Below are 25354 nucleotides of genomic sequence, written 5' to 3' on the forward strand. Positions count from 1 at the left end.
TGAGTTTTAAAAGGCAGATTTATTAAAGAAAGGGGGACATGCATTGCAAGGATGCAATGGGTAAGACAGCAGAAGGAAGGTTGTCTGCTGTCTGCAAAGAGGCAGGGGCTGGAGGGAAAATTGTATAAGGTCGTGCTGCTTGAGCTAAGTGCTTGCAGACAGGATGGTTGGGTGCAGGTGGGCTGTGAGCTGAATGCCTGTAGACAGGATGGTTGGATGCAGGTGGGGTGTGAGCTGAATGCTTGTAGACAGGATGCTTGGATGCAGGTGGGCTGTGAGCTGAATGCTTGTAGACAGGATGGTTGGATGCAGGTGGGGTGTGAGCTGAATGCTTGTAGACAGGATGCTTGGATGCAGGTGGGCTGTGAGCTGAATGCTTGTAGACAGGATTGCTTAGGTGCAGGTGGGCTGTGAGCTGAATGCCTATAGACAGGATGGTTGGGTGCAGGTGGGCTGTGAGCTGAATGCCTGTAGACAGTATGCTAGGGTGCAGGTGGGCTGTGAGCTGAGCACTAGGTGCTAGTGGGCCTTTTGCAGTTGACCTCGTTTCTCAGAACATTTGCTTCTGTCAACCCCAGAGAAGCCCATTCTTTAATTTTTCTTTTAACTCAGGGCTCCACACGAAATGATGCTGGAGACCTTCTAGATGGCCTCCAGGGACGTTCTCCATCTGTCCTCCCCTTGTTCTGTGTCCAGGTTCATGGACCAAACCAACAGGAAGCCTTGTCTTCTGTCTTCTGGTTGGCTTCAAGCAATGGGAAGCCCTTACAGGAGGCAAGAGGGATGAAAGAGGGTGAGACCAGAGTATTTATTTCCTGGGTCCCTCCCTGCATCCCCCTGCAGATTGGCCTTAGACTGCAGAGCACAGGGTCCTGGCTGGCAGCCGTCTCTAGGTTCCAGTAGTAACAGCTCCCTCCGCTCTCTGCATCTGCCCAGGAGTGGTAATAACTCCCAGATGCTGCCTGCTCCAGGGAACGGCATGGATTCTGCAATCCTGTGTGGTTTCTTTAGCCCCTCACACACCTTGTCCCAACTCCCCTCAAACTACCCAGTCTACTCTCCATCTTTCTCCAGGGGGTAGCGAGAAATGCAACCCTCCGACTTGCTCTGCACCCCAGAAGGTGGATTTTTGTGGCTATCAATGGGCTGCCTACCTTGGAGAATCTGATGGGGTTGGCTTTGTGAAAGGAAAATGAGTTTGGGAACCCCAAAATCACTAAGCCAAAGGGAAAAGTCAAGCTGGGAGCTGCTTAGGGCAATCCCCCCTGCCATTCTATTCCTTAAAAAGTTTGAGTGCGCCATCCTGAGTTTCTTTCTGCTCAGACTTCCCTCTTGATAGGTATTTAGAAGAGGAAGAAGAAAAATAAGCAGGCAGGTGGTAGAGTATAATCACAATGGGATCGTATTCAGCCATAAAAAAAAAAAAAAGGAAATCCTGCCATTTGCAACCACAGGGGTGAACTCAGAGAACGTGATGTTACAGGAAATAAGCCAGGTACAGAAAGACACACACTGCATGATCTCACTCATATGTGGAATCCTAAAATGTTGAACTCATAGAAAAAGAGAGTAGAGTGGCCGAGCGTGGTGGCTCGCACCTGTAATCCCAGCACTTTGGGAAGCCAAGGCTGGTGGATCACCTGAGGTCAGAAGTTCGAGACCAGCCTGGCCAACATGGTGAAACACCGTCTCTACAAATAATACAAAAATTAGCCAGGTGTGGTGGTGCATGCCTGTAATCCCAGCTACTTCGGAGGCTGAGGCAGGAGAATTGCTTGAACCGTGAAGGTGGAGGTTGCAGAGAGCCGAGATCACACCACTGCACCCCAGCCTGGGCAACAAGAGTGAAACTTCTTGTTTCACTTTTTTCTCCAAAAAAAAAAAAGAAAGAAAGAAAAGAAAGGAAAAAAATGTAGAAAAATGGTTACCGTAGGCTTGGGTGGTTGGGAAGATTTTGGTCAAAGGATGGCAAATTTCAGTTAGATAGGAGAAAAAAGTTCAAGACATCTATTGGACAGCATGGTTACCTTATTCCTAAAAAATGCTAAGGGAGCAGATGCAAATACTTCACCACAAAAATGATAACCATATGAGGGAATGCATATGTTAATTCACCAGATTTAGTCATTCCACAATATATACATATACTATAAAACATTATGCTATACTTGATACACAAATACAGTTTTTGTCAATTTTTAAATTTTTAATTAAAACATATATTAAAAGTCCAGATCCCCAATGTTGGCATCAATAGTTGCTTAAGGGTGAACAAAAATACAATTTGACATTAAAAAAGTAAAGTATAGTAGTAGAAGCATCCTCAGTTGACCTCATAGAAGAAGAGAGATGGTAGATCAGTGGTAGATCCAGGAGCTAGGGTACCCTAGAAAAGAACATTAGATGGTAATATCATTGATGAAGAAGAGAGACAGAAGGAAAAGGGGGTGTCCATTTTAAAGACCTTAAGGATTTCATGTTCCTTAAGGTAAGGATTAAGGTAATTCATGTTCATTGCAGAAAATCTGAAAAATGCAGAAAGAATAGAAGGAAACATGGTAGAAAAAAATCAATCAAATCCTATTTATAATCAACACTAAATTGTTGGTGAACTGCTTTCCAGGTGGAGATATTTGTCTTAGTTCAAAGTTAGAATCATGCCTACTTGTTACATGAATAAACCTTGAGGACAGTGGACTAAGTGAAAGAAGCCAAATGCAAAAGGACAAGCATTGTATGATTCAACTTCTAAGAGATAAAAAGAATAGCCAAAGTAAAGACAAAAAGTAGAACATTGGTTGCCAGGGACTGCAGAGTTGCGAGGAGAATGCGGAGTTATTGTTTCATGGGTACTGAGTTTCAGCTGGGGAAGACAGATGAAGGTGATGGTTGCACAACAATGTGATTGTACCTAATGCCACTGAACTGTACACTTAGAAGCAGATATATTAGAATCCTGCCAATTGGTCAGTTTATTCTCCTCCTCCTCCTCCTCCTCCTCCTCCTCCTTCTCCTCCTCCTCCTTCTTCCTCTTCTTCTTTCTTCTTCTGTTTCTCCTTCTTCTTCTTCCTTTCTTTGTACCTTAAGCTGTTACTTCTATCTGACATGATCTTGATGGTTTATTTTAGTTTTTCATTTTTCCCACTGAATGACAAGCTCCAGGAGACAAGAGAAAATTCATCTTACTGCTCTCCTCTCCTGGCTCTGAGCCTGGCGCCTGACACAGAGCAGATGCTCAGTAAATACTTATCAAGTCACTCGACCAATCAATCAAGCTATTAGAAAAGAAAAATTTTCTAGTGGGCCCCCAAGTCTACTCTCCATCCTTCTCCAGAAGGTAGAAAGGATGCACCCCTCCAACTTGCTCTGCACCCCAGGAGGTGGATTTTGTGGATAACAATGGGCTCCCTGCCTTGGAGAATCTGGTGGAGTGTGAGAGGAAAATAAATCTTGGGACCCAGAAATCACTAAGCCAAAGGGAAAAGTCAAGCTGGGAACTACTTAGGACAAACATGCCTCCGATTCTATTCCTAAAAAAGATAGCTACTAAGATAAAAGAGGTACATATCTCCCTCACAAGGAATTTCCTCGCAGGCAAAGGACAGACAGAACTCAGTTATCCCTCTGCTCACTGAGATAAATGCATATCTGCGTGCCTCCTTTGGAAAGGCGAATCAGAAACTCAAAAGAACGCAACCATTTGTCTCTTACCTATGACCTGGAATCCTCCTCCCCGCTTTGAGTTGTTCCACCTTTCTGGGTGGAACCAATGTACTTCTTACACATATTTACTGATGTCTCATGTCTCTCTAACATGTAGAAAACCAAGCTGTGCCCAGACCACCTGGATCACATGTCATCGGGACCTCCTGAGGATGTGTCACAGGCACTCATTTTTAACTTTGGCAAAATAAACTTCCTAAATTGACTAAGACTTGTCTCAGATATTTGGGGTTTGTCGCTTAAAGGAATCCCCAGAAAATGGCAGCATTGGGGCAGGTTAAGGTGGGAAACCAGGAAATTAGAAGACGAGCTTCAGCCGGGGGCGGTGGCTCACGCCTGTAATCCCAGCACTTTGGGAGGCCGAGGCGGGCGGATCACAAGGTCAGGAGATCGAGACCACGGGGAAACCCCGTCTCTACTGAAAATACAAAAAATTAGCCGGGCTCGGTGGCGGGCGCCTGTAGTCCCAGCTACTCAGGAGGCTGAGGCAGAAGAATGGCGTGAACCCAGGAGGCGGAGCTTGCAGTGAGCCGAGATCGTTCCACTGCACTCCAGCCTGGGCGACAGAGCAAGACTCCGTCTCAAAAAAAAAAAAAAAAAGAAGATGAGCTTCAGGCAGCCAAGAGAGCAAGTGGCTGCTTCTCTCTTGCTTTGCTATTTGAGATGCTTCCCCGGTGCTCCTATCTGTGATAGGCAATGCCACATAGAGATAGGCCAGGAATAGGCCGGGGACCCTCAGCTAATGGAGCAGAAGCCATTATATTAGTTTCCTAGGCCTGCCATAACAAATCACTGCAAATTGTCTGGTTGAAAGCAACAGGAATTTATTCTCACACAGTCTTGGAAGGCAGAAATCTGCAATCAAAGTGTTGGTGGGGCTGTGCTCCTTCCAAACCTCTGGAGGAGAATCTTTCCTTGCCTCATTCTAGTTTCCCATAGTTGCCAAGAATCCTGGGCATTTCTTGGCTTGTATATCCTCCACTCCAATCTTCATGTCTTTTTTTGAATTGACAAGTAAAAATTGCATATATTGGCCGGGCGCGGTGGCTCAAGCCTGTAATCCCAGCACTTTGGGAGGCCGAGACGGGTGGATCACGAGGTCAGGAGATCGAGACCATCCTGGCTAACATGGTGAAACCCCGTCTCTTCTAAAAAATACAAAAAACTAGCCGGGCGAGGTGGCGGGCGCCTGTAGTCCCAGTTACTCGGGAGGCTGAGGTGGGAGAATGGCGTGAACCCGGGAGGCGGAGCTTGCAGTGAGCTGAGATCCGGCCACTGCACTCCAGCCTGGGCGACAGAGCAAGACTCCATCTCAAAAAAAAAAAAAAAATTGCATATATTTATGATGTACAATATGATGTTTGCGTGTGTGTGTATGTGTCTGTGTGTCTGTGTGTGTATGCATTATGGAATGACTAAATCAAGCTATTAACATATGCATGTAAACTAAAAATAAAATTCTATGCCCTACCAACCATCTGAATGGACTCCTCTTGGCCAAGGGCATTCCAAAGTTAACCTGAAAGAGTAGTTCAGGCCATGATGGGAAGATGGAATCAGACATGCCGCATTATGCCCTCCTCCATTTGGAATTCAGGCATAGCTGGCCAGCATTAACATTAAAACAGAGATCTTGGCCAGGTGTGGTGGCTCACACCTGTAATCCAGGCACTTTGGGAGGCCGAGGTGGGCAGATCACTTGAGGTCAGGAGTTCAAGACCAGCCTGGCCAACATGGTGAAACCCTGTATCTACTAAAAATACAAAAATTAGCTGGTCATTGTAGTACATGCCTGTAGTCCCAGCTATTCAGGTGGCTGAGGCAAGAGAATCACTAGAACCCAGAAGGCAGAGATCCAAGTGAACCAAGTGAACCAAGATTATGCCACTGTACTCCAGCCTGGGCAACAGAGTGAGACTCTGTCTCAAAAAACAAACAAACAGACAAAAAAAAACAAAACAAAACAGAGATCTTAAGACTTTTTGTAGCAATAAGACACCAAATTCCAAATTACTTTAGTATAGCATCACATGACAGATTGCAGGTCCTGAAAGAAATTGAGGTATTTTACTCTAAAATATATTTCTTTGACATATTTTGAAATGGCCCTGCAAAGCTGTCTCTCGTGGGGAAAATCTACACTCTTTAGAGCATCCCTTCTCCTTTCCAGGTCTTCTCCCTGATCCAGGAGAGAATTAACTGGGTCTGGAAACTTTTTAAGTCTGATAAGAAACATTTAAAATCTACTCTGCAAAATAAGAATCTTGGTCTCCACAACCCCTTATAGGAATCCAGACACTCTCTTCTATGGATTCCTTATCTTTATATAAACTTTTTCAATCAATTGCCAGTTGGAAAATCTTTGAATCCACCTATGACTTGGAAGCCCCCCAACTCCTCCCCACCTCAAGTTGTCCCACCTTTCTGGATCGATCCAATGTACACCTAACATGTATTGATTGATGTCTCATGTCTGCCTAAAATCTATAAAACCAAGTTGTAGCCCAAAGACCCTGGGCACATGTCATCAGGACCTCTCCTGTGTCACAGGCATGTCAATAACCTTGGCAAAATAAACTTCTAAACTGATTGAGACTCATCTGAGATACTTTTCGGTTTACATGCATTATCTCACACGCTAATCATTTTTTGTGGTGAGAACACTGCAAATCTCTTTCAGCAATTTTCAAGTACAGACAGTCTCCAACTTCCAATAGTTCAACTTGTGATTTTTTGACTCTACAATGGTGCAAAGTAGAAACCATCCTTTGAGTGGCCACACAATCATTCTTGTTTTCACCTTCAATACAATAGTCAATAAATTACATGAGATAGTCAACATTTTATTATAAAATAGGTTTTGAGTTAGATGATTTTGCCCAACTGTAGGCTAATGTAAGTGTTCTGAGCATGTTTAAGGCAGATGAGACTAAGCTATGCTGGCCAGTAGGTTATACTTATTAAATGCATTTTGACTTACAATATTTTCAATTTATGATGGGTTTATCAAGATGTAACCTTATCATAAGTTGAGGCATATCTCTCTGTAATATATTGTCATTAACTATAGTTGCCACGATGTATAGTAGATCTGTTGAACTTATTCCTCCCTTCTAACTAAAATTTTGTGTCTTCTGACCAACATCTCCCCAACTGCCCACAATCCTAGCCTCTGGCAACCACCATTTTATTCTGTTTCTACGAGTTTGACTTTTTTACCTTCCACATATAAGTGACAAGATGCAGTATTTGTCTTTGTGCCTGGGTTATTTCATTTAGCCTAATGTCCTCCAGCTTCATCCAGGTTGTTGCAAATGACAGGATGTCCTTCTTTCTAATGGCTATATAGTATTCTGTTGTGTGTATGTGCCACATTTGCTTTATCCAACCAGATGGACTCAGGTTCATTCCATATCTTGGCTACTGTGAACAGTGCTGCAATAAACATGGGGAGTGCAGATATCTCCTTGACATATTGATGCCATTTCCTTTGTTGATCATTACGTTTTCACACAGCATTCTCCCCATGCATCTCTGTTCTCTTATATACATGGCTAACTTGTCATAAGGACAGGAGTAGGATCCACCCTACTCTAGTACCACCTTACCTTAATTACATCCGCAATGACCCTAATTCCAAATAACATCACATTCACATGTACCACGGGGAGAACTCCAACATACCTTTTTTGAGAGGCACAGTTCAACCCATAACAGTAGATAAGGTCTTTCATCAGTTCTTCTTCACACCTAATTTGGGTTATCCCACAAACAGAAAAGATGTTTGAAGGTTGAACAGCTAGAACAGGAATGTTCACAGCAGAAGCAGAAGAAAGTCCTTGGTTGGTCCACACACAAGGAGTATGTTTTAGCATGGCAGAGCAGTCATCATTATGTCATTCAACAAACAAATATTAAGGGTCTACTTTGATCCAGGAACCGGGCTGGGAACTGTAGATTCAGTAATAACTAAGACAAATGAGATACCCACCAAGGAGCTGACATTCTAGAGAGGGAAGCAAAAGAATTACAAACTGACAACAGCTGTGAGGGGAGGAGGTATGGAGCATAGCCCGGTGGTGTGAGACCTCGAACCAAGTAGTCAAAGAAGATTTCTTTAAGAGATAATATTTGAGCAGAGACCCAAAACAAGAAAGGGAGTAAGCCATATACAAATGCAGAATAAGAACATTTCAGAGGAGAAAGAACATTTCAGAGAGAGGAAAAACAAATGCAAAGACTGTGAGATTAAACACGGATGGTGAGCACATCATGACTGATACTTTCATCTCTTTGGACAGAGATGTGGGAAACGGAAGGAAAGGTGGGATGGGACCAGATGCTAAGAAACTGGAATTCTGCAGATTATGGTGAGGAACTTGCATGCCATTCTAAACTTGAGGTTCACTTCATTGAACCTACCCATTGGTTGTAAAGCCACAGTCTTCCTAACCTTTTTATTTTCTTGAGACAGGGTCTCACTCTGTCCCCCAGGCTGGAGTACAGTGGCACAATCAGGGCTCATTGCAGCCTCGACCTCCCTTGGCTCAGGTGATTCTCCTTCTTCAGCCTCCAGAGTAGCTGGAACCACAGGCACACACCATAATCCCCGGCTAATTTTTCTATTTTGTGTAGAGCCAGGGTTTATCATGTTGCCGAGGTTGGTCTCAAACTCCTGGGCTTAAGCAATTCACCTGCCTCAGTCTCCCAAAGTGCTGGGATTACAGGTGTGAGCCACCACACCTGGCCCTAACCTAACTATTAATACCCAAATTCACTAATGTGAAAAAGATTTTCCAAGGAAAAAGTGAGGAATGAGAAGTGAATGGAGAATGAAAGTTTGATGTACGCGCTATTTCTCTTATTATTTTTGTTTTGTTTTGTTTTGAGACAGGATCTTGCTCTGTTACCCAGGCTGGAGTGCAGTGGCGCAATCATAGCTCACTGCAACCTCCAACTCCTGGGCTCAAGCAATCCTCCCACCCCAGCCTCTTGAGTAGCTCAGATTCCAGATATGTACCACCACACCCAGATGTTTTTTGTTTTGTTTTGTTTGTTTGTTGTTTTTTTTAAGAAACGGGGTCTTGCTATGTTGCCCAGGCTAGCCTCAAACTCCTGGCTTCAAGCAATCCTCCTACCTCAGCCTCCCAAAGTGCTGGGATTACAGGCATAAGCCACCATGCCTGACTTGGATTTCTTTAGAGTGAGCAAGTGAAAGTACAAGCAAGATAGAGCAGAACAGAAGCCATGATCACTTTGTAATCTAATCTCAGAAGCGGCATCTATCACGTTTGCCATAGCCTTTTGGTTACAAGTGAGTCATCAGGTCCAGCCCACACTCAAGGGATTACACAGGACATGAAGATCAGGAGGTGGGGACCATTCAGGGCCATCTGAAGATGCCTAACCCAGCTGAAAAAGAAACCCACCATTTTTGAGGGGTGGATGGCGGACAACCGGATAGTAAAGAACACAGAGTAGAGGTGAAAAAGGAAACATGTGAAAGAGCACAGGGGAGGGGATTCAAGTCACAGGGGGCTGACAATTTCAAAGCTCCCAGGAGGTCAAGTTGAGCAGGATAGAAAAGAAACTATGGAATTTGTCCATTGCGGGAAGACATTGATGATGGATGCCTGAGCCATTATTTTTGTTTGTTTGTTTTTGGTTTGTGTTTTTGGTTTTTGTCTTTTTGTTTTTGGTGGGGTGTTGTTGTTGTTGTTGTTTTGTTTTTTGTAATAGAGCCTCTGTCTTGCCCAGGCTAGAGCACAGTGACAAAATCTCAGCTCATGGCAACTTCTGCCCCCCGGGTTCAAGCAATTCTCATGCCTCAGCCTCTTGAGTAGCTGGGATTACAGGCACGTGCCACCACTCCCAGCTAATTTTTGCATTTTTGTAGAGACGGGGTTTCACAATATTGGCAAGGCTGGTCTCGAACTCCTGGCCTCAAGTGATCCGCCTACCTCGGCCTCCCAAAGTGCTGGGATTATAGGCATGAGCCACCATGCCTGGCCTGCCTGAGCCATTTTAAGGGATTGATCGAGGGTATAGCCATAGACACAGGTCCTTGTCACTCACTGACCAGCAGGGTCACTGCCTTTGCAGGAGATGACAGAGAAGAACCAGGAAGCACCTCCTCTCCCAGCCTGGGGCTTCCCACCGTCTCCTGACGCCTCCACCAGAAAAGCGACCTCATTTCTCAAAGACAAAACAGATTCTAGGTCATATCCCCCTGGAATGAGAGACCAATTGATGTGATTATCTCCAGGAGAAAGAGGGGCACCTACTAAAAGTAGAATCTGGTGTCCCAGAAGGGAAGACATCGGGGAACCTAAAAAGGGGTCTCTGATGATTACCTAACAAGATTTCACAGCGAAGGGCATCTCCATGTAATGCCAAAAAAAAAAAAAAAGAGAAAAGAAAGAAAAAGAAAAAAGGCTAGAAGTTTTAGAAGGTTCTCCTTCTTCATCCATTCTGCAATTTCACTCAATTTCACCCAAAAGCAGAATTCTGCTCCCTACATTGCATAAATCAGTATATTGAACAGGTGGCCCCAGCAAGGATGGTGGCAAAAACGAATTTCTGTAAAGTGTTCTTTATTATGAAAATCAAGAGAGCTGCCAGGTGCCGTGGTTTGTGCCTGTAATCCTAGCACTTTGGGAGGCCAAGGCAGGCGGATGGCCTGAGCTCAGGAGTTTGAGACCAACCTGGGCAGCACGGTGAAACTCCATCTCTACTAAAATACAAAAAATTAGCTGGGTGTGGTGGCGCCCAGCTACTCAGGAGGCTGAGGCAGGAGAATTGCTTGAACCCAGCAGGAGGAGGTTGCAGTGAGCCAAGATCACGCCACTGCACTCCAGCCTGAGCAACAGAGCGAGACTCTGTCTCTAAAAAAAAATAAATACATAAATAAAATAAATAAAAATCAGAGAGCTAATTTCACAAAGAAATATAACTCCCTATTGGCCTGAGTTAGAAGTATTTGGGCTTCAGGCCGGGCGCGGTGGCTCAAGCCTGTAATCCCAGCACTTTGGGAGGCCGAGACGGGCGGATCACAAGGTCAGGAGATCAAGACCATCCTGGCTAACATGGTGAAACCCCATCTCTACTAAAAATACCAAAAACTAGCCGGGCGAGGTGGCGGGCGCCTGTAGTCCCAGCTACTCGGGAGGCTGAGGCAGGAGAATGGTGTAAACCCGGGAGGCAGAGCTTGCAGTGAACTGAGATCCGGCCACTGCACTCCAGCCTGGGCGACAGAGCGAGACTCCGTCTAAAAAAAAAAAAAAAAAAGAAGTATTTGGGCTTCAGCATATTGGAAGGAGGGAAATATGTATAACTATAATTGTGTACATGCACACACACACGCACACACACGGAGGCATGGGGGGGAATGAACATGGAAATGGTTACAGTGAAATCAAGAGCGAGTTCAGAATAGGTATCTCTGCATAGTACAATAAAAAATAAGGCTGGCCACAGTGGCTCATGGCCATAATCCCAGCACTTTGAGAGGGCGAGGCAGGAGGATGGCTTGAAGTCAGGAGTTCAAGACCCAGCCTGGGCAACATAGCAAAACCTCATCTCTACGAAAAAAAAAAAAAAAAAAATTAGTCAGGTGTGATGACATGCACCTGTAGTTCCAGCTACTCAGGAGGCTGAGGCAAGACGATCTCTTGAGACCAGGAATTGGAGGCTTTAGTGAGCTGAGATTGTGCCACTTCATTTCAGCCTGGGTGACAGAGTGAGACTCTGTCTCCAGAAAAAAAAAAAAAAAAAAAGATTCTTATTCATTTCATTATGTTTTCCCGTATTTTATACATTTTATACAATGTGCATACATTGCTTTCACAGCTTATTTGTTAGTTTAAGAGAGGCTTGAAGAGTAGTGAAAAATTTTCCCAGTCCTCGGGCTTATGTACATAATGTTTCTGTAGGATTTTTTGAACATCATTGTTTCTGTTCAGACCCACATAAGTGAATCACCTGGAAACTGAGAGCTAATCCCAGCCCGGCAATGAATGGCTCCTTCCAGACAGGCCAGGAGCAGTTGCTCACACCTGAAACCCCAGAGCTTTGGCAGGCCAAGGCAGGAGGATTGTCTGAGCCCAGGTGTTTAAGACTAGCCTGGGCAATGTAGCAAGATCTTGTCTCTACAAAACATTTTTTCAATTAGCCAGGCATGGTAGCACATGCCTGTAGTACCAGCTACCCAGGAGGCTGAGGCAGGAGGATTGTTTAAGCCCAGGAGTTCAAGGTTGCAGTGAGCCATTATGGTACCACCGTACTCTACCCTGGATAACAAAGCAAGACCCTGTCAGAAAAAAGAAAAAAAAAGAAAGAAAAAAAAAAGCAGAGCACGGTGACTCATGCCTATAATCCCAGCACTTTGGGAGGTTCAGTTGGGCAGATCATCTGAGGTCAGGAGTTCGAGAACAGCCTGGCCAACATGGTGAAACCCCATCTCTACTAAAAATACAAAAAATTAGTGGGACGTGGTGGTGGGCGCCTGTAATCCCAGCTACTCAGAAGGCTGAGGCAGGAGAATCACTTGAACCCAGGAGGCAGAGGTTGCAGTGAGCCGAGATCGCACCACTGCACTCCAGCCTAGGCAACAAGAGTGAAACTCCATCTCAAAAAAAATAAAAATAAAAAACAAAAAAGGAGATAACTCACCTGTTCTTCAAATACACATCAGGCTAGAGAAGTGTCCAAAATGGGTCATCAAAGCCAGGAGCTAGCAGTGAGGTTTTGGAAGCTGATATAGAGAACGGAAGCTGGGGTTGGGAGATGGAAATGAGAAGTTGGCCCGATTAAGCAATGGTCTGCACCAATTTCAATGCTTAGATAATAGTATCATATACTAGCAGCACGTTGGTGTCAGTGTGTTGGACTAATAAAAAGCCAGAATGTAACAGTCTGCACCCACTTCCATAGCCCTAACGCATTTCACCAGAGAGCCATGTGGAAGCCAAAATCCTCACACGTAGATCTGGCATGAGAAAGCTTCCTAAGTGTGTCTCAGGTAGCTTGGTACAAGTTCTGCCCAATAGAGGTGCTTCATACACCAGGCAGCAAGCCTACCCAGATGAGATCCCCCGGTTGGGAAGGTGGAAGTACTTCACGAACAAAGCAAAGGTAGATGGCTGTGTGCAGAAGGGCATCTCACGTGAGGTGTCTCCCAGGTTCTTTGTGAAACCCTCTCTGGACCGCTTCTGGTTTTGAAATAGCTCATTCGTGGGTTCATTCCATTAATAAAAGTAAAAAGTAAACACTTACATAATGCTTACTAGGTGTCAGCCGAGGTGCTAAGCACTTCATTCATATCAGCTCATTGTCTCCATGCCACAATCCTATTATCTGAGTTGACAGATGGGGCAACGCAGGCACTGAGATGTTAAGTGAATTGCTTGAGGTCACGTGGACAGTAAGTGGCAGAATCATAATTTGAATCCTAGCTCATTTGGATCCAGAATACAGACCATAATACTCTCCTGATGCTCATGAAAATTTGTTGAACCAGATACCACTGGTCCAAGCAGCAAATGACTGTGCTAACCCCATATTCCCAAGCCTCCATCACTAAATGTTATCTGGCCCCATCTCTTGCTAGTGGCCCTAAAGAACATAATGGTGGGTCTCCAGCATGGCTGGTGTAGGAGTCGCTGGTTGCCCATCTTATTCCCCCCGCCCCATTACTGAATGATCCCTTAGTTACAAACCCAGGGTCATTCATTCTTTCTTGACGGTCGCGCCTCTCATTCACTCAATACGAAAATATTTGGACAGGCACGGTGGCTCATGCCTGTAATCCCAGCACACTGGTAGGCCGAGGCAGGAGAATTGCTTAAGCTCAGGAGTTCAAGACCAGTCAGGGAAACATAGCAAGACTCTGTCTCTACAAAAAAAAAAAAAATTAAAAAATAAGCCGTGCATAGTGGCACATGCCCATAGTCCTAGCTACCTGGGAGGCTGAGAGTGGGAGGATCCCTTGAGTCCAGGAGGTTGAGGCTGCAGTGAGCCATGATCTTGCTACTGCACTCCAGCCTGGGTGACAGAGTGTGACCCTGTCTGAAAAAATAAAATAAAATAAAAATAAAACATTTATTGATTCTTCCACTTATATATTCATCTAATAAATACTTACTGAGTGCTTGTCGTGAGCCACTATCTGTGCTGGGTGCTCGGTGGTGGAATACAATGGTAAATAAGAGAGGCAAAATCAATGCCCTCATGAAGTTCACAGGCGAAAAACAAATGTCCATCACTGGTCAGATGGATAAACAAAGTTATGATATATAAATGCAATGGAATATGATTCAGCCATGAAAAGGAAGGAAGCACTGATCCATGCTACAACATGGACAAATCTTGAAACCACGATGCTGAGTGAGAGAAGCCAGATACAAAAGGCCATATAGTGTGAGATTCCATTGACATGAAATGTCCAGAACAGGCAAATCTATAGAGACAGGGAGCAGATGAGTGGTTACCAGGAACCGAGGGGACAGGGGAATGAGAGTGAGCACTCGTGGGGATGAGATTTTATTTGGGGGTTGGTGAAGTGTTTTAGAACTAGATACAAGTGGTGTCTCTCTCTCTCTCTCTATATATATATATATATTTATAATATATATTATATATTAATTATATATAATATAAATATATATTTATATTATATATTTATTTATACATTATATATATTTTATTTATATGTTATATATATTTATGTTATAATTTATTTATGTTATATATATTTTATAAATATAATTTTTTATAAATAAAATATATATTTATATGTTATATTTATAAATATAAAATATATATTTATATGTTATATATAAAATATAACATATAAATATATATTTATTATATAATATATATTTATAGTAGATATATTATATATTATATAAAATATATATTGTATATCTTATATATTGTATATAATTAATATACTATATATTTTATATAACATATAATAATATATAATTATATATGTTATATATAATATATAAAATATATTATATATCATATATATTTATATATTATATAATTATACATGATATATATTTATATATTATATATCTTATATATTTATATATTTTATATATATTATATTTAGGTATACCTTATATTAAATTTATATATATTATATATATACATAATATATATTTATATATATTATATATGCTATCTAGAGAGATCACATAGATATGCTATCTAGAGAGCATATATATCACATAGATATGCTGTCTAGATAGCATATATATATCAATACAAATGCCCTATATATAGCATGTCTGTCACATAGATATGCTATCCAAATATCATATATATCACAGATGTCTACATATATCACATATATGCCATCTAGAGAGCATATATATCACATAGATATGCTATCTAGACAGCATATATATAGCATATCTATACCAAATACATATGCCCTATGTATAGTATATATATCATATAGATATGCTATCTAAATAGCATATATATCACATAGATATCTAGATATCCATAAATATCACATATATGCTATCTAGATAACATACACATCACATAGATATCCTATCTAGATAGCATATGTATAGCTTATATGTCACATGCATGTGCTGTATATATAGCAGACACATATCACATATATATGCCGTGGAATACTTAGCCATAAAAAACAGTGAAATCATGTCTTCCGCAGCAACATGGATGGAACTAGAGACCATTATCCTAAGTGAAATGGCCGAGAAATAGAAAGTCAAAAAAACTCATGTTCTCACTTCTAAGTGGAAGCTAAACCATGGGTACACATGGACAAGCAGAGTGGAAAACAGATATTGGAGGCTCCCATAGGTAGGAGGGTGAGAAGGGGGTGAGGGATACAGTACTACCTATTGGCTACAATGTACACTATTTGGGTGATGGATACACTAAAAGCCCAGTCTTCAACACTATGAAATATATCCACGTAACAAAACTGCACTTGTACCCCAAATCTATAAAAATAAAAAAATTTTTAAGGCTCTTAATTCTTCTAGGGCAAGTGGGAGATGCCCAAAAGTTATAAAGCAAACCAACAAATGAATAAGATAATTTCAGAGAGCGGTGAGTGCTGTGAAGACACGAAAGAAAATGTAAGACTAGGCTGGGAGCGGTGGCTCTCGCCTGTAATGCCAGCACTTTGGGAGGCCAAAGTAGGAGAATCACGAGGTCAGGAGTTTGAGACCAGCCTGGTCAACATGGTGAAATCCTGTCCCCACTAAAAAAAAATAATAATAATAATAATAATTAGCTGGGCATGGTGGTGGGTGCCTGTAAGCCCAGCTACTCAGGAGGCTGAGGCAGGAGAATCTCTTGAACCTGAGAGGTGAAGACTGCAGTGAGCCCAGATCACACCACTGCACTCCAGCCCAGGCGACAGTGCAAGATTCCGTCTCAAAAAAAAGAAAAAAGAAAGGAAAGGAAGGAAGCAAAGAAGGAAGGAAGGAAGGAAGGAAGGAAGGAAGGAAGGAAGGAAGGAAGGAAGGAAGGAAGGAAGGAAGGAAGGAAGGAAGGAAGGAAGGAAGGAAGGAAGGAAAGGAAGGGAGGGAGGGAGGGAGGGAGGGAGGGAGGGAGGAAGGGGAGAGGAGAGGAGAGGAGAGGAGAGGAGAGGAGAGGAGAGGAGAGGAGAGGAGAGGAGAGGAGAGGAGAGGAGAGGAGAGGAGAGGAGAGGTAAGACTAAAAGAGCTACTTTTGGGTAGTCAAGAACACCAAGAACCCAGCCAGCAGAAAGCTGAAGACTGCAAAGTGGCCAGCCATGGGAGAATTCTACCAGTGGGAACAGCAAGTCCCAAGCTTCCAAGTGGGAAAGCGCTTACGACATCCTGAAGCTGAAAGACAGGCCATGTGCTGGAAGGTAACAGCGAGAGGAATGCCTGGTGAGAAGCATGGCCCTTCTTCCATGCTTACCGACATGTGACAGAGTGTGACCTGGACAGCTGGAAGGGCTTAGGACATCCTAAAGCTGGAAGAAGGGCCACGCTGCTGGAAACAACGGCGAGAGGGACGCCAGACCGGCTCTTTCTCAAGGAGTCAGGATGCCAACGCACTTAGGCCAAGTTCCAAAGCAAAGATTCCATCCTACTCCTCCCCCCCACCTCTGGAATTCCACCTTCCTTGTTGCGCCCATCGCTATGGTGACGGGCGCTCTCAGTACACTCTCTCCACAGGCCAGGAAAGAGTTGTGTGTCTTTGGGGTCCCTTCTGATCCGCCTGGGGGTCCCCAGCCAGGCCGAGGGACCAAGCAGGGACCATGCGCGTGTTGGCACCCCCGGTAGAGCGCAGCCAGGACACACGCATTGGGGCCCCAGCATGGCGCGAGGCAGCTCAGGCCCTGTCGAGAACCGCGCACATACTGACGGATCGCTGCGGGCAGGAGGCGGTGACCATGTGGCAGCCCAAGGACAGCGTGCTGGACCCGAACGTGGCGCACCACCTCGGCCGCGCCGCCTACATCCAGCCCTGGCGCTTCCGCGTGGAGATGCTCAAAGGCGGCGGCACCGTGGAGAAGCCGCCGCCAGGCGAGGGCGTCACGCTGTGGAAGGGCAAGATGAAGCCGCCCGCCTGGTACGCCCGCCTGCCGCTACCATTGCACCGCAAAGCGCGCGCCCTGCAGACCACCGAGGTGGTGCACGCGCACGCGCGTGGAGCGCGCCTCACCGCCGCCCGCCTCGGCCGCGCGCAGCACCAGATTAACGGGCGGGTGCGACAGCTGCTGCGCCAGCGCGAGGTCACCGACCACAGGCTCAGCGAAGTGCGCAAGGGCCTGCTTATTAACCAGCAGAGTGTCAAGCTGCGGGGCTACAGGCCCAAGTCTGAGAAGGTGGGACCCTCCTCCCCGCCCCCAACCCCAGCCTAATTGCAAAGACTGAGGCCTTCGTTATGCAGTGTTCAGCCCCGGAAAAATCCTTTCCATACTTTCGGAGGGCGAGGCTGATGGATCACCTGAGGTCAGCAGTTCGGGACCAGCCTGACCAACATGATGAAACCCCCGTCTCTACTAAAAATACAAAATTAGCCGGGCCTACTGGCGCATGCCTGTAATCTCAGCTACTTGGGAGGCTGAGGCAGGAGAATCACTTGAACCCGGGAGGCAGAGGTTGCAGTGAGCCGAGATCACACCATTGCACTCTAGCCTGGGCAACAAGAGCAAAACTCCATCTCAAAAAAATTTTTTTTTAAAAATCTTTCCATAGAGAGAACACCCAACTCTGGTGAATAAGGGCAAAGAAGTTGAGGGCCGGGTGCAGTAGCTCACGCCTGTATTCCCAGCAGTTTGGGAGGCCTAGGTGGGAGGATTGCTTGAGGCCAGGCCTTCCAGGTTGCAGTGAACTACGACGGCACCACTGTACTCCAGCCTGGGTGACAAGTGAGAACTTGTCTCTACCAAAAAATTTGAAAAGTTAGCTGGGGGTGGTGGTGCACACCTGTAATCCCAGCATTTTGGGAGGCCACGGCAGGAGGATCACTTGAGTCCAGGAGTTGGAGACCAGCCTGAGCAACATAGTGAGACCCTGTCTCTACAAAAAAAAAAAAAAAAAAATTTAATGACCCAGCGTGGTGGCATGCATTTATGGTCCCAGCTACTTGGAGGCTGAGGCAGGAGGATTGCTTGAGCCCAAGAGTTTGAGGCTGCAGTAAGCTATAATCAGACCAACTGCAATCCAGCCTGGACAACACAGTGAGATCCCATCTCTCAAAAAATTGGAGGAAAATTAGCCAGGTGTGGTAGTTTGTGCTTGTAATCCCAGCACTTCAGGAGGTCAAGGCAGGAGGATTGCTTGAGGCCAGAAGTTTGAGGTCAGCCTGGACAACACGGCAAGACCCTGTCTGCACCAAAGTTTAAAAAAAAAAAAAGCCAGGCATGGTGATGCATGCCTCTAGTCCCAGCTACTTGGGAGGCTGAGGCAGGAGGATTGTTTGAGCTCAGGAGTTCAAGGCTGTAGTGAAATATGATAGGGCCACTACACTTCAGCCTGGGAGATAGTGAGACTCAAAAACAAACAAACAAAAAAAAGGTGATGGAGACAGGCCCAGGACGAGATGCCTGAGCCCCCATGACCCAAAGAGTGAGCCCTGTCCAAGGAGATGAGATCCTCAGCTTCCCTGCCCCAGAGGAGAAAATTATCCAAATCTCCCAGCCAGGAAGAGAGGGTGCAGCCCCTGATTCAGACTCCATGAAAATCCCCCCAAAAAGTAAAACCCACAGCCCTCAGTCCAAGCATAAAATCATCCACCCAGATCCCAGGCTCAGAGGGTAAGACCCTTCCATAGGTGTGAGACCCTCAGTGCCCCAGTCCTAGTGAAAACACTCTTTCAACTCCCAGCTGAGGAGAGCAGCTGATACCCTGGTCCCAACCCAGGTGAAACTCTCCCTAGAATGTGAAATAAAACCCAACTCCCCTGGCTTCAGGAAGTGAAAATCCCTGCCCCCAGACCTCATCTGTGGTGAAAGGAAGAAGTCCTCCCTGCAGAGACAGACTTCAGACTCCCAACCCTCACACCCGAAGGTTGAGGCCCCATCCAGAGAGAAAGAATGAGACCTCTAGTACCAGTCCCGGTGAATCTTCCCCTTAAAGTGAAACCTCAAATCCCCACCCCAAAAGGTACAAAAATTCCAGCCTCCCGGGGGAGAGATGGGACCCCACCCACAGAATGGGATTCCTACCTTCAGCCCCCAGATCCAAATATTAAGACTCCAAAAAGGTAAGCCCTCATCATCCCTATGATATGATCCCTCCACCTGTAGCCAGGGAGAGGAGATAAGACCATCACTGAGGAAGGGGTGCCCAGCTCCCAGTCTCAGGGGGTGAGAACAACCCTCCCCCAAGTTGAGACACCTTCATCTCAGCCCCCTGGGCTCCTATCTGTAAAAGAGAGAAGCCCCCAATCTCAAGCTCCAGACAGCAAGACCCTCCAAGTAGCCAGGCGCGGTGGCTCACGCCTGTAATCCCAGCACTCTGGAAGGCCGAGGCGGGCGGATCACGAGGTCAGGAGATCGAGACCATCCTGGCTAACACAGTGAAACCCCGTCTCTACTAAAAAATACAAAAAATTAGCCGGGCGCGGTGGCAGGTGCCTGTAGTCCCAGCTAACCGGGAGGCTGAAGCAGGAGAATGGCGTGAACCCGGGAGGTGGAGCTTGCAGTGAGCCGAGATGGCGCCACTGCGCTCCAGCCTGGGCGACAGAGCGAGACTCTGTCTCAAAAAAAAAAAAAAACAAAAACAAACAAACAAAAAAACCCAAATGAGAGAGCCCACTGAAAAAATCAAACCTTCTCAAATAGGGAGACACCTCACCCAAAGGATGGGAGTACCCCCAACTTCATCCTTCAAACTCAGAGTTTATGAGGCTGGCAAACCTTCTACCACCCTGGAAAGAGAAATCTCTTCCCAGCCCTTTCCCAAGGATGTGAGGGATTCTTTCCTTGTTTTCTAGATCCCTGACAAAGCTGACAGTATGCTTACATGGGAGAAAGAGGAGCTGAAAAGCATGAAGAGGAAAATGGAGAAAGATATGGAAAAATCAGAGGTCCTACTCAAGGTTAGGGGTGCCTGAGGACAACTTACAGGGGCTGGAGGGGGATCCCTGTCTGCCTAATGGACAAATCGCTCTGACCTGGGGACTGTCACAATAGCAATTCCTTCGAGCCACACTGACCAGATATTCATTGCATTTCACTTTGTGAAATGGAAAAAGTGAGGCCATGGGAGATGAAGTTGGGTCTCAGAATAACCATGAACACCCACTCTGTACCAAACCCTGTGCAGTCATTGAATCCACTCGTTAAGACTGTCCTGTGAAGCAGAAACTATGATTTCCTCATTAGAGATGGGAAAATTGAGACTCAGAGAGAGACGACCTCACCTAATAAGCAAAGCCATCAATGGCAGCGCTGTGGTTTCAGCCCAGGTGACTGGAGTCTAGATCTTTGCACTCTAACACGTGCTCCAGCTTCAGCCAGACTTGATCTCTCGCTGCATCCTTTGCACTTGCAACGAGAACTTCTTCATGAGGGTGCAAATGAAGGGGAAAGAGCAGCCAGACTTCGGAGGCCTTTGGGACCTATTAGGGATTGCTGGCAACTTGTGTGCTTTCAACTCATCCATTTGATAAATACTAATCTAGTACCTGCTTCCCAGACACTGAGCTTGGCATCATAGATAAATTGGTGACTGAGAAAGAACTAGCCTGGCCCTTGAAGAGTTAACATTCTAGAGGCATTCAAAGAAAAGACAGGCTGGAGACTTGTTTTATTTCCTATTGTGAGATTGAACTGTCAAGTCTTTTACTGCTGTTGAACTTTCCTTGCTTTTATACAGAGAGCTCCGCAGCTAGACTACATTTAAACAAGCATTGGACCTTGAAGGCAGATACAGAACTAAATTATATTTCACGTAGCAAAGTTCAGTAAGGTTGTGTTGACTGGGGAGTGGGGAGAAGGGGAGAAGAAGGGACAGGCTGGGAGACGAGGGTGTGGACGAGGCAGGGGACTCAGGAGCTGGTGAAACGCTGTCCGCGGTGCTGAACTTGAGTAGGGCATATCTTCTGGCTGCTGTCATATTCCTTTAAATCTAATGATTCCTGAAATAACCTTCCAGGAAGTCGGAGGCAGAGAAGGGAGAAGCCCCTGAGGATGGACGTGGGAGCAAAGGGCTATAAAGAGGGAAGCAGATCATGCCCATAATCCCAGTACTTTGGGAGGCAAAGGCAGGAGGATTGCTTCTTGAGGCCAGAAGTTCAAGACCAGCCTGGGCACCATAGCAAAGCCTCATCTCTATTTTAAAATAAAATAAAACTAGCCAGGCACAGTTGTACTTGCCTGCAGTCCCTGTTCAGGAGGCTGAGGGAGGAGGATTGCTTGAGTCCAGGAGTTCAAGGCTGCAGTGAGCCATGATCATACCTCTGCACTCCAGCCTGGGTGATAGAGGAAGACCCTGTCTCTGAAAGAGAGAGAGAGAGGTGGGAAAGGACAGATGTAGACAGAAACAGAGACAGGCTGCTTGGCAGGATCTGGTCTGAATATTGCTGGAGAAAAATACCACCAATCAGATTTGTTTCAATTTAAAATCATGAAGTCAAACTTCAAATTGGCACTCAAACCTTTCCCACAGACCTCGCCTTAAGTCTCTAGAAGACTTGCTGACCTGCTGGGCAAGTGATTTCATACCTTCTCTTCCTTCAGTTCTCTCTCTCTGTGCCTTCCTTGCTCTACAGTGATTTTAATGAAAACCACCAAAGGGAACCTCTCTCATTTTTCCTCTGTCAATCCTATAATTCCACCCTTCCACCCTTCTGCATCATCATCATTTCCTTCTCTCTTGGCCCATTGTCACCAATGAACAAAAGGAGAGTTATTCTTTAATGGGTACAGATCTGTTTGGGAAGATGAAAAAGTTCTGGAGATGGATTGCAATCCAGCCTGGAAGACAGAGCAAGAGTCTATATAAATGAATGAAGGAAGGAGGGAAGGAACAGAACAAGTAAAATTAATCTCCAAATCAGCTTATTGGAGATGATGGTTGCACAACAGTACGAATACACTTAATGCCACTAAACTGTACACTTAACAAGGTTAAAATGGCAACATGTTATATCTATTTTACTACAATAGAAAGCCCACCTCTCTTGATCTACATGCCCCTCTAGATACCCATTTCTCTAGTCCACTGCATCTTATCTGCGTATGTCAACTTGCTCATGTTGACTCCAGGCAGGCTCCTCAGCTAAACTGCATTTGAACAAGCATTGGACCTTGAAGACAGATTCAGTACTAAATTATATTTCACGTAGCAAAGTTCAGCAAGGATGTGTTGACTGGAGGGTGGGAAGGAGGGGAGAAGAAGGGACAGGCTGAGGGTCAAGGCTTTGTCTGTGGACGAGGTAGAAGACTCAGGGGCTGGTGGAACGCTGTCCGTGGTGCTGAACTGCACCGTGGCCTTTTTTTTTTTTTTTTTTTTTTTGAGTCGGAGTCTTGCTCTATTGCCCAGGCTGGAGTGCAGTGGCGTGGCGTGATCTCAGCTCACTGCAATCACCGCCTCCTGGGTTCAAGCAATTCTCCCGCCTCAGCCTCCCGAGTAGCTGGGATTATAGGTGCCTGCCACCACACCCGGCTAATTTTTGTATTTTTAGTAGAGACGGGGTTTCACCATGTTGGCCAGGTTGGTCTCAAACTCCTGACCTCATGATCCTCCTGCCTCGGCCTCCCAAAGTGCTAGGATTACAGGCGTGAGCCACTGCGCCCGGCCTGGACAGCTGTCTTGCTGGTCACTGTATTTTCATCAACTGACACATCGCCTGGCATCAGTAGGGGTTGAATTAATGGTTGAGTTCATGAACAAAAGACTTTTTAAGTCCACTTTTTAACCCAATCAATAAATCCCAAAGATATCACATTCAGAGACAGAAGCTGGACATAAAGTATACACCCTATAGGATTCCATTTATGTGAAGTTTTAGATTCAGCAAGAGTTTTCTTTAAGGTACAGTTAGTAAATGCTTTCTGCCTTGTGTACTGTGTTGTTTCTGCCCCAACTACTCACCTTGGCCAGTGTGCCATGAAAACAACCAGAAATGATATCCACACGAATGGGCATGGCTGTGTTTCAATAAAATTTTACTTACAAAAACAGGTCACCCATCCATAGGATGGAAATTTATCAACTCCTTAAGAACAGGCAAAACTCGGCTGGGCGCAGTGGCTCACATCTGTTATCCCAGCACTTTGGGAGGCCCAAGCGGGAGAGTTGCTTGAGGCCAGGAGTTTGAGGTTAGGAATTTGAGGCCAGCTTGCACAACATAGCAAGATATCATCTCTACAAAAATGTTTAAAAAATAACTGGGCATGGTTAGCATGCACCTGTAGTCCTAGCTATTTAGGAGGCTGAGCTGAGAGGATCTCTTGAGCCCAGGAGTTTGAGGCCACAGTGAGCCAGGATCATGCCACTGCAATCCAGCCCGGGAGACAGAGCCAGATTCTGTACAAATGAATGAAGAAAGGAAGGACTAGAACAGGTAAAACTAATCTCCAAGTCATCTTACTGGAGGTGGTCAGGGAGAGAGAGAGGAAAGGGGAGCCAGAAAAATGTATGGCATGATGGAAATATTGTATATCTTGATGGAGAGTGTTTATAAGGCTGTATACATGTGCAAATGACTTGTTTTGATGTAACTCTCAAATAATTGCAAATATCAAAGGAATATGATATGTTTCGTTTTATTGTGGAGGAAGTAAGATTTCAATGGCAGGATGCTGTCCAGATGAGATACAGCCTGGTGGGAGGGGGGAACTCGGAGAATAGCAGTCTCTTAATATTGATAAGAGCAGAGGAAGGGAGACTTCAAGTCTAGGGGTGGGGATGAAATGAGTGCCAGTTGAGAATCAAGGGGGTGACACAGGAAGATCAAGATGTGGGTAGAGTGAGTGCCAGCTCTCCATGTTACAGTGGGGAAATGCATGAGACAGGCTGCTTTCTCAGGGTGCCAGAACAGAGCCAGGCACAGAAACCAAGCAATTGACACCCAGCACAGGGAAGCTGTTGCTGTCTCTTACCGCTCCCCTCACCCCAACCCCAAAGAGTCACTGAAGGCTTCTGAACTGGGTAAGGAGGTAGGAGATGTCTGAGCTTCAACTTGGAAACTGCTTCTTCCCAAGAACAACAACAAGAGCTGGCAAGAGGCCGGGTGTGGTGGCTCACACCTGTAATTCCAATACTTTGGGATGCTGAGGCAGGAGGATCACTTGAGCCCAGGAGTTCAAGACCAGCCTGAGCAATATAGCAAGACCCTGTCTCAAAATAAAAGAACAGGAAAGGGTCAAGAATGAAGTGACGAAGGAAACCAATTTCTCAGAACCAATCCATATCCCAGCACTTTGGGAGGCCGAGGGGGGTGGATCACCTGAGGTCAGAAGTTTGAGACCAGCCTGGCCAACATAGCAAAACCCTGTCTCTACTAAAAAGTACAAAAATTAGCTGGGTATCATGGCACATGCCTGTAATCCTAGCTACTCAATCCTAGCTACTCATTCTCTTGCCGAAGCAAGAGAATCCTTTGAACCCGGGAGGTGGAGGTTGCTGTGAGCCAAGATCGTACCATTGCATGATCTGTCTGGAAATGAGCAGACTCACTTTTACCTGGTTATTATGCACAGTGCCATAAACAGAAGACAACTTCGTGAATAAAAGTCTTAAGAATTTCTCTAGCTGGGCACAGCAGCTCATGCCTGTAATTCCAGCACTTTGAGAGCTAAAGGTGAGTAGATCGCTTGAGCCCAGGAGTTTGAGACCAGCCTGGACAACATAGTATGTAAGACCTTATCTCTACAAAATTTTTTTTAAAAAATTAGCCAGTGTGGTGGCATGTGTCTGTGTCCCAGCTACTTGGGAAGCTGAGGTGGGAGGATCACTTGAGCACAGGATGTCCAGACTGCTGTGAGCTGTGATCATGCCACTGCACTCTAGCCTGGGAGACTGAGTGAGACCCTATCTGAAAATATACACATATTACTTTCCTGGATTACCTGACATCCAAGTGAACACCCAGCACCTGGGAAAAATGTAAGCAGAATTGCCTGACCTTTGACTCATATTTCCATGTTCCC

The 25354-nt window shown here is 45.3% G+C and overlaps 1 protein-coding gene and 1 long non-coding RNA gene across 7 annotated transcripts in view; one reads left to right on the forward strand and one right to left on the reverse strand.

Moving 5' to 3' along the window:
* Positions 1-17234, reverse strand: LOC105496269 (uncharacterized). Of its 6 annotated transcripts, none has more exons than XR_011617452.1 (4): positions 16663-17234; positions 7408-7473; positions 6943-7158; positions 1-764 (listed from the first exon to the last, which is right to left on the reverse strand). It is a non-coding gene; the product is annotated as an uncharacterized lncRNA (long non-coding RNA). The 6 variants fall into 6 exon arrangements; XR_011617451.1 differs by adding an exon at positions 13682-13788 and having other exon boundaries at positions 6943-7473; XR_011617454.1 differs by lacking the exon at positions 16663-17234 and adding exons at positions 13682-13788; positions 13865-14307 and having other exon boundaries at positions 6943-7473.
* Positions 16905-25354, forward strand: part of TEKTL1 (tektin like 1) — a 12939-nt gene continuing 4489 nt past the window's right edge. The window contains exons 1-2 of the mRNA XM_011766327.2: positions 16905-17575; positions 20191-20295. Coding sequence (XP_011764629.1) covers positions 17006-17575; positions 20191-20295 — 675 coding nt within the window. The 5' untranslated portion in view covers positions 16905-17005. The remainder of the gene's footprint in view (positions 17576-20190; positions 20296-25354) is intronic.

Source organism: Macaca nemestrina, chromosome 20 (genome assembly GCF_043159975.1).
Source record: "Macaca nemestrina isolate mMacNem1 chromosome 20, mMacNem.hap1, whole genome shotgun sequence".
NCBI lineage: Eukaryota > Metazoa > Chordata > Mammalia > Primates > Cercopithecidae > Macaca > Macaca nemestrina.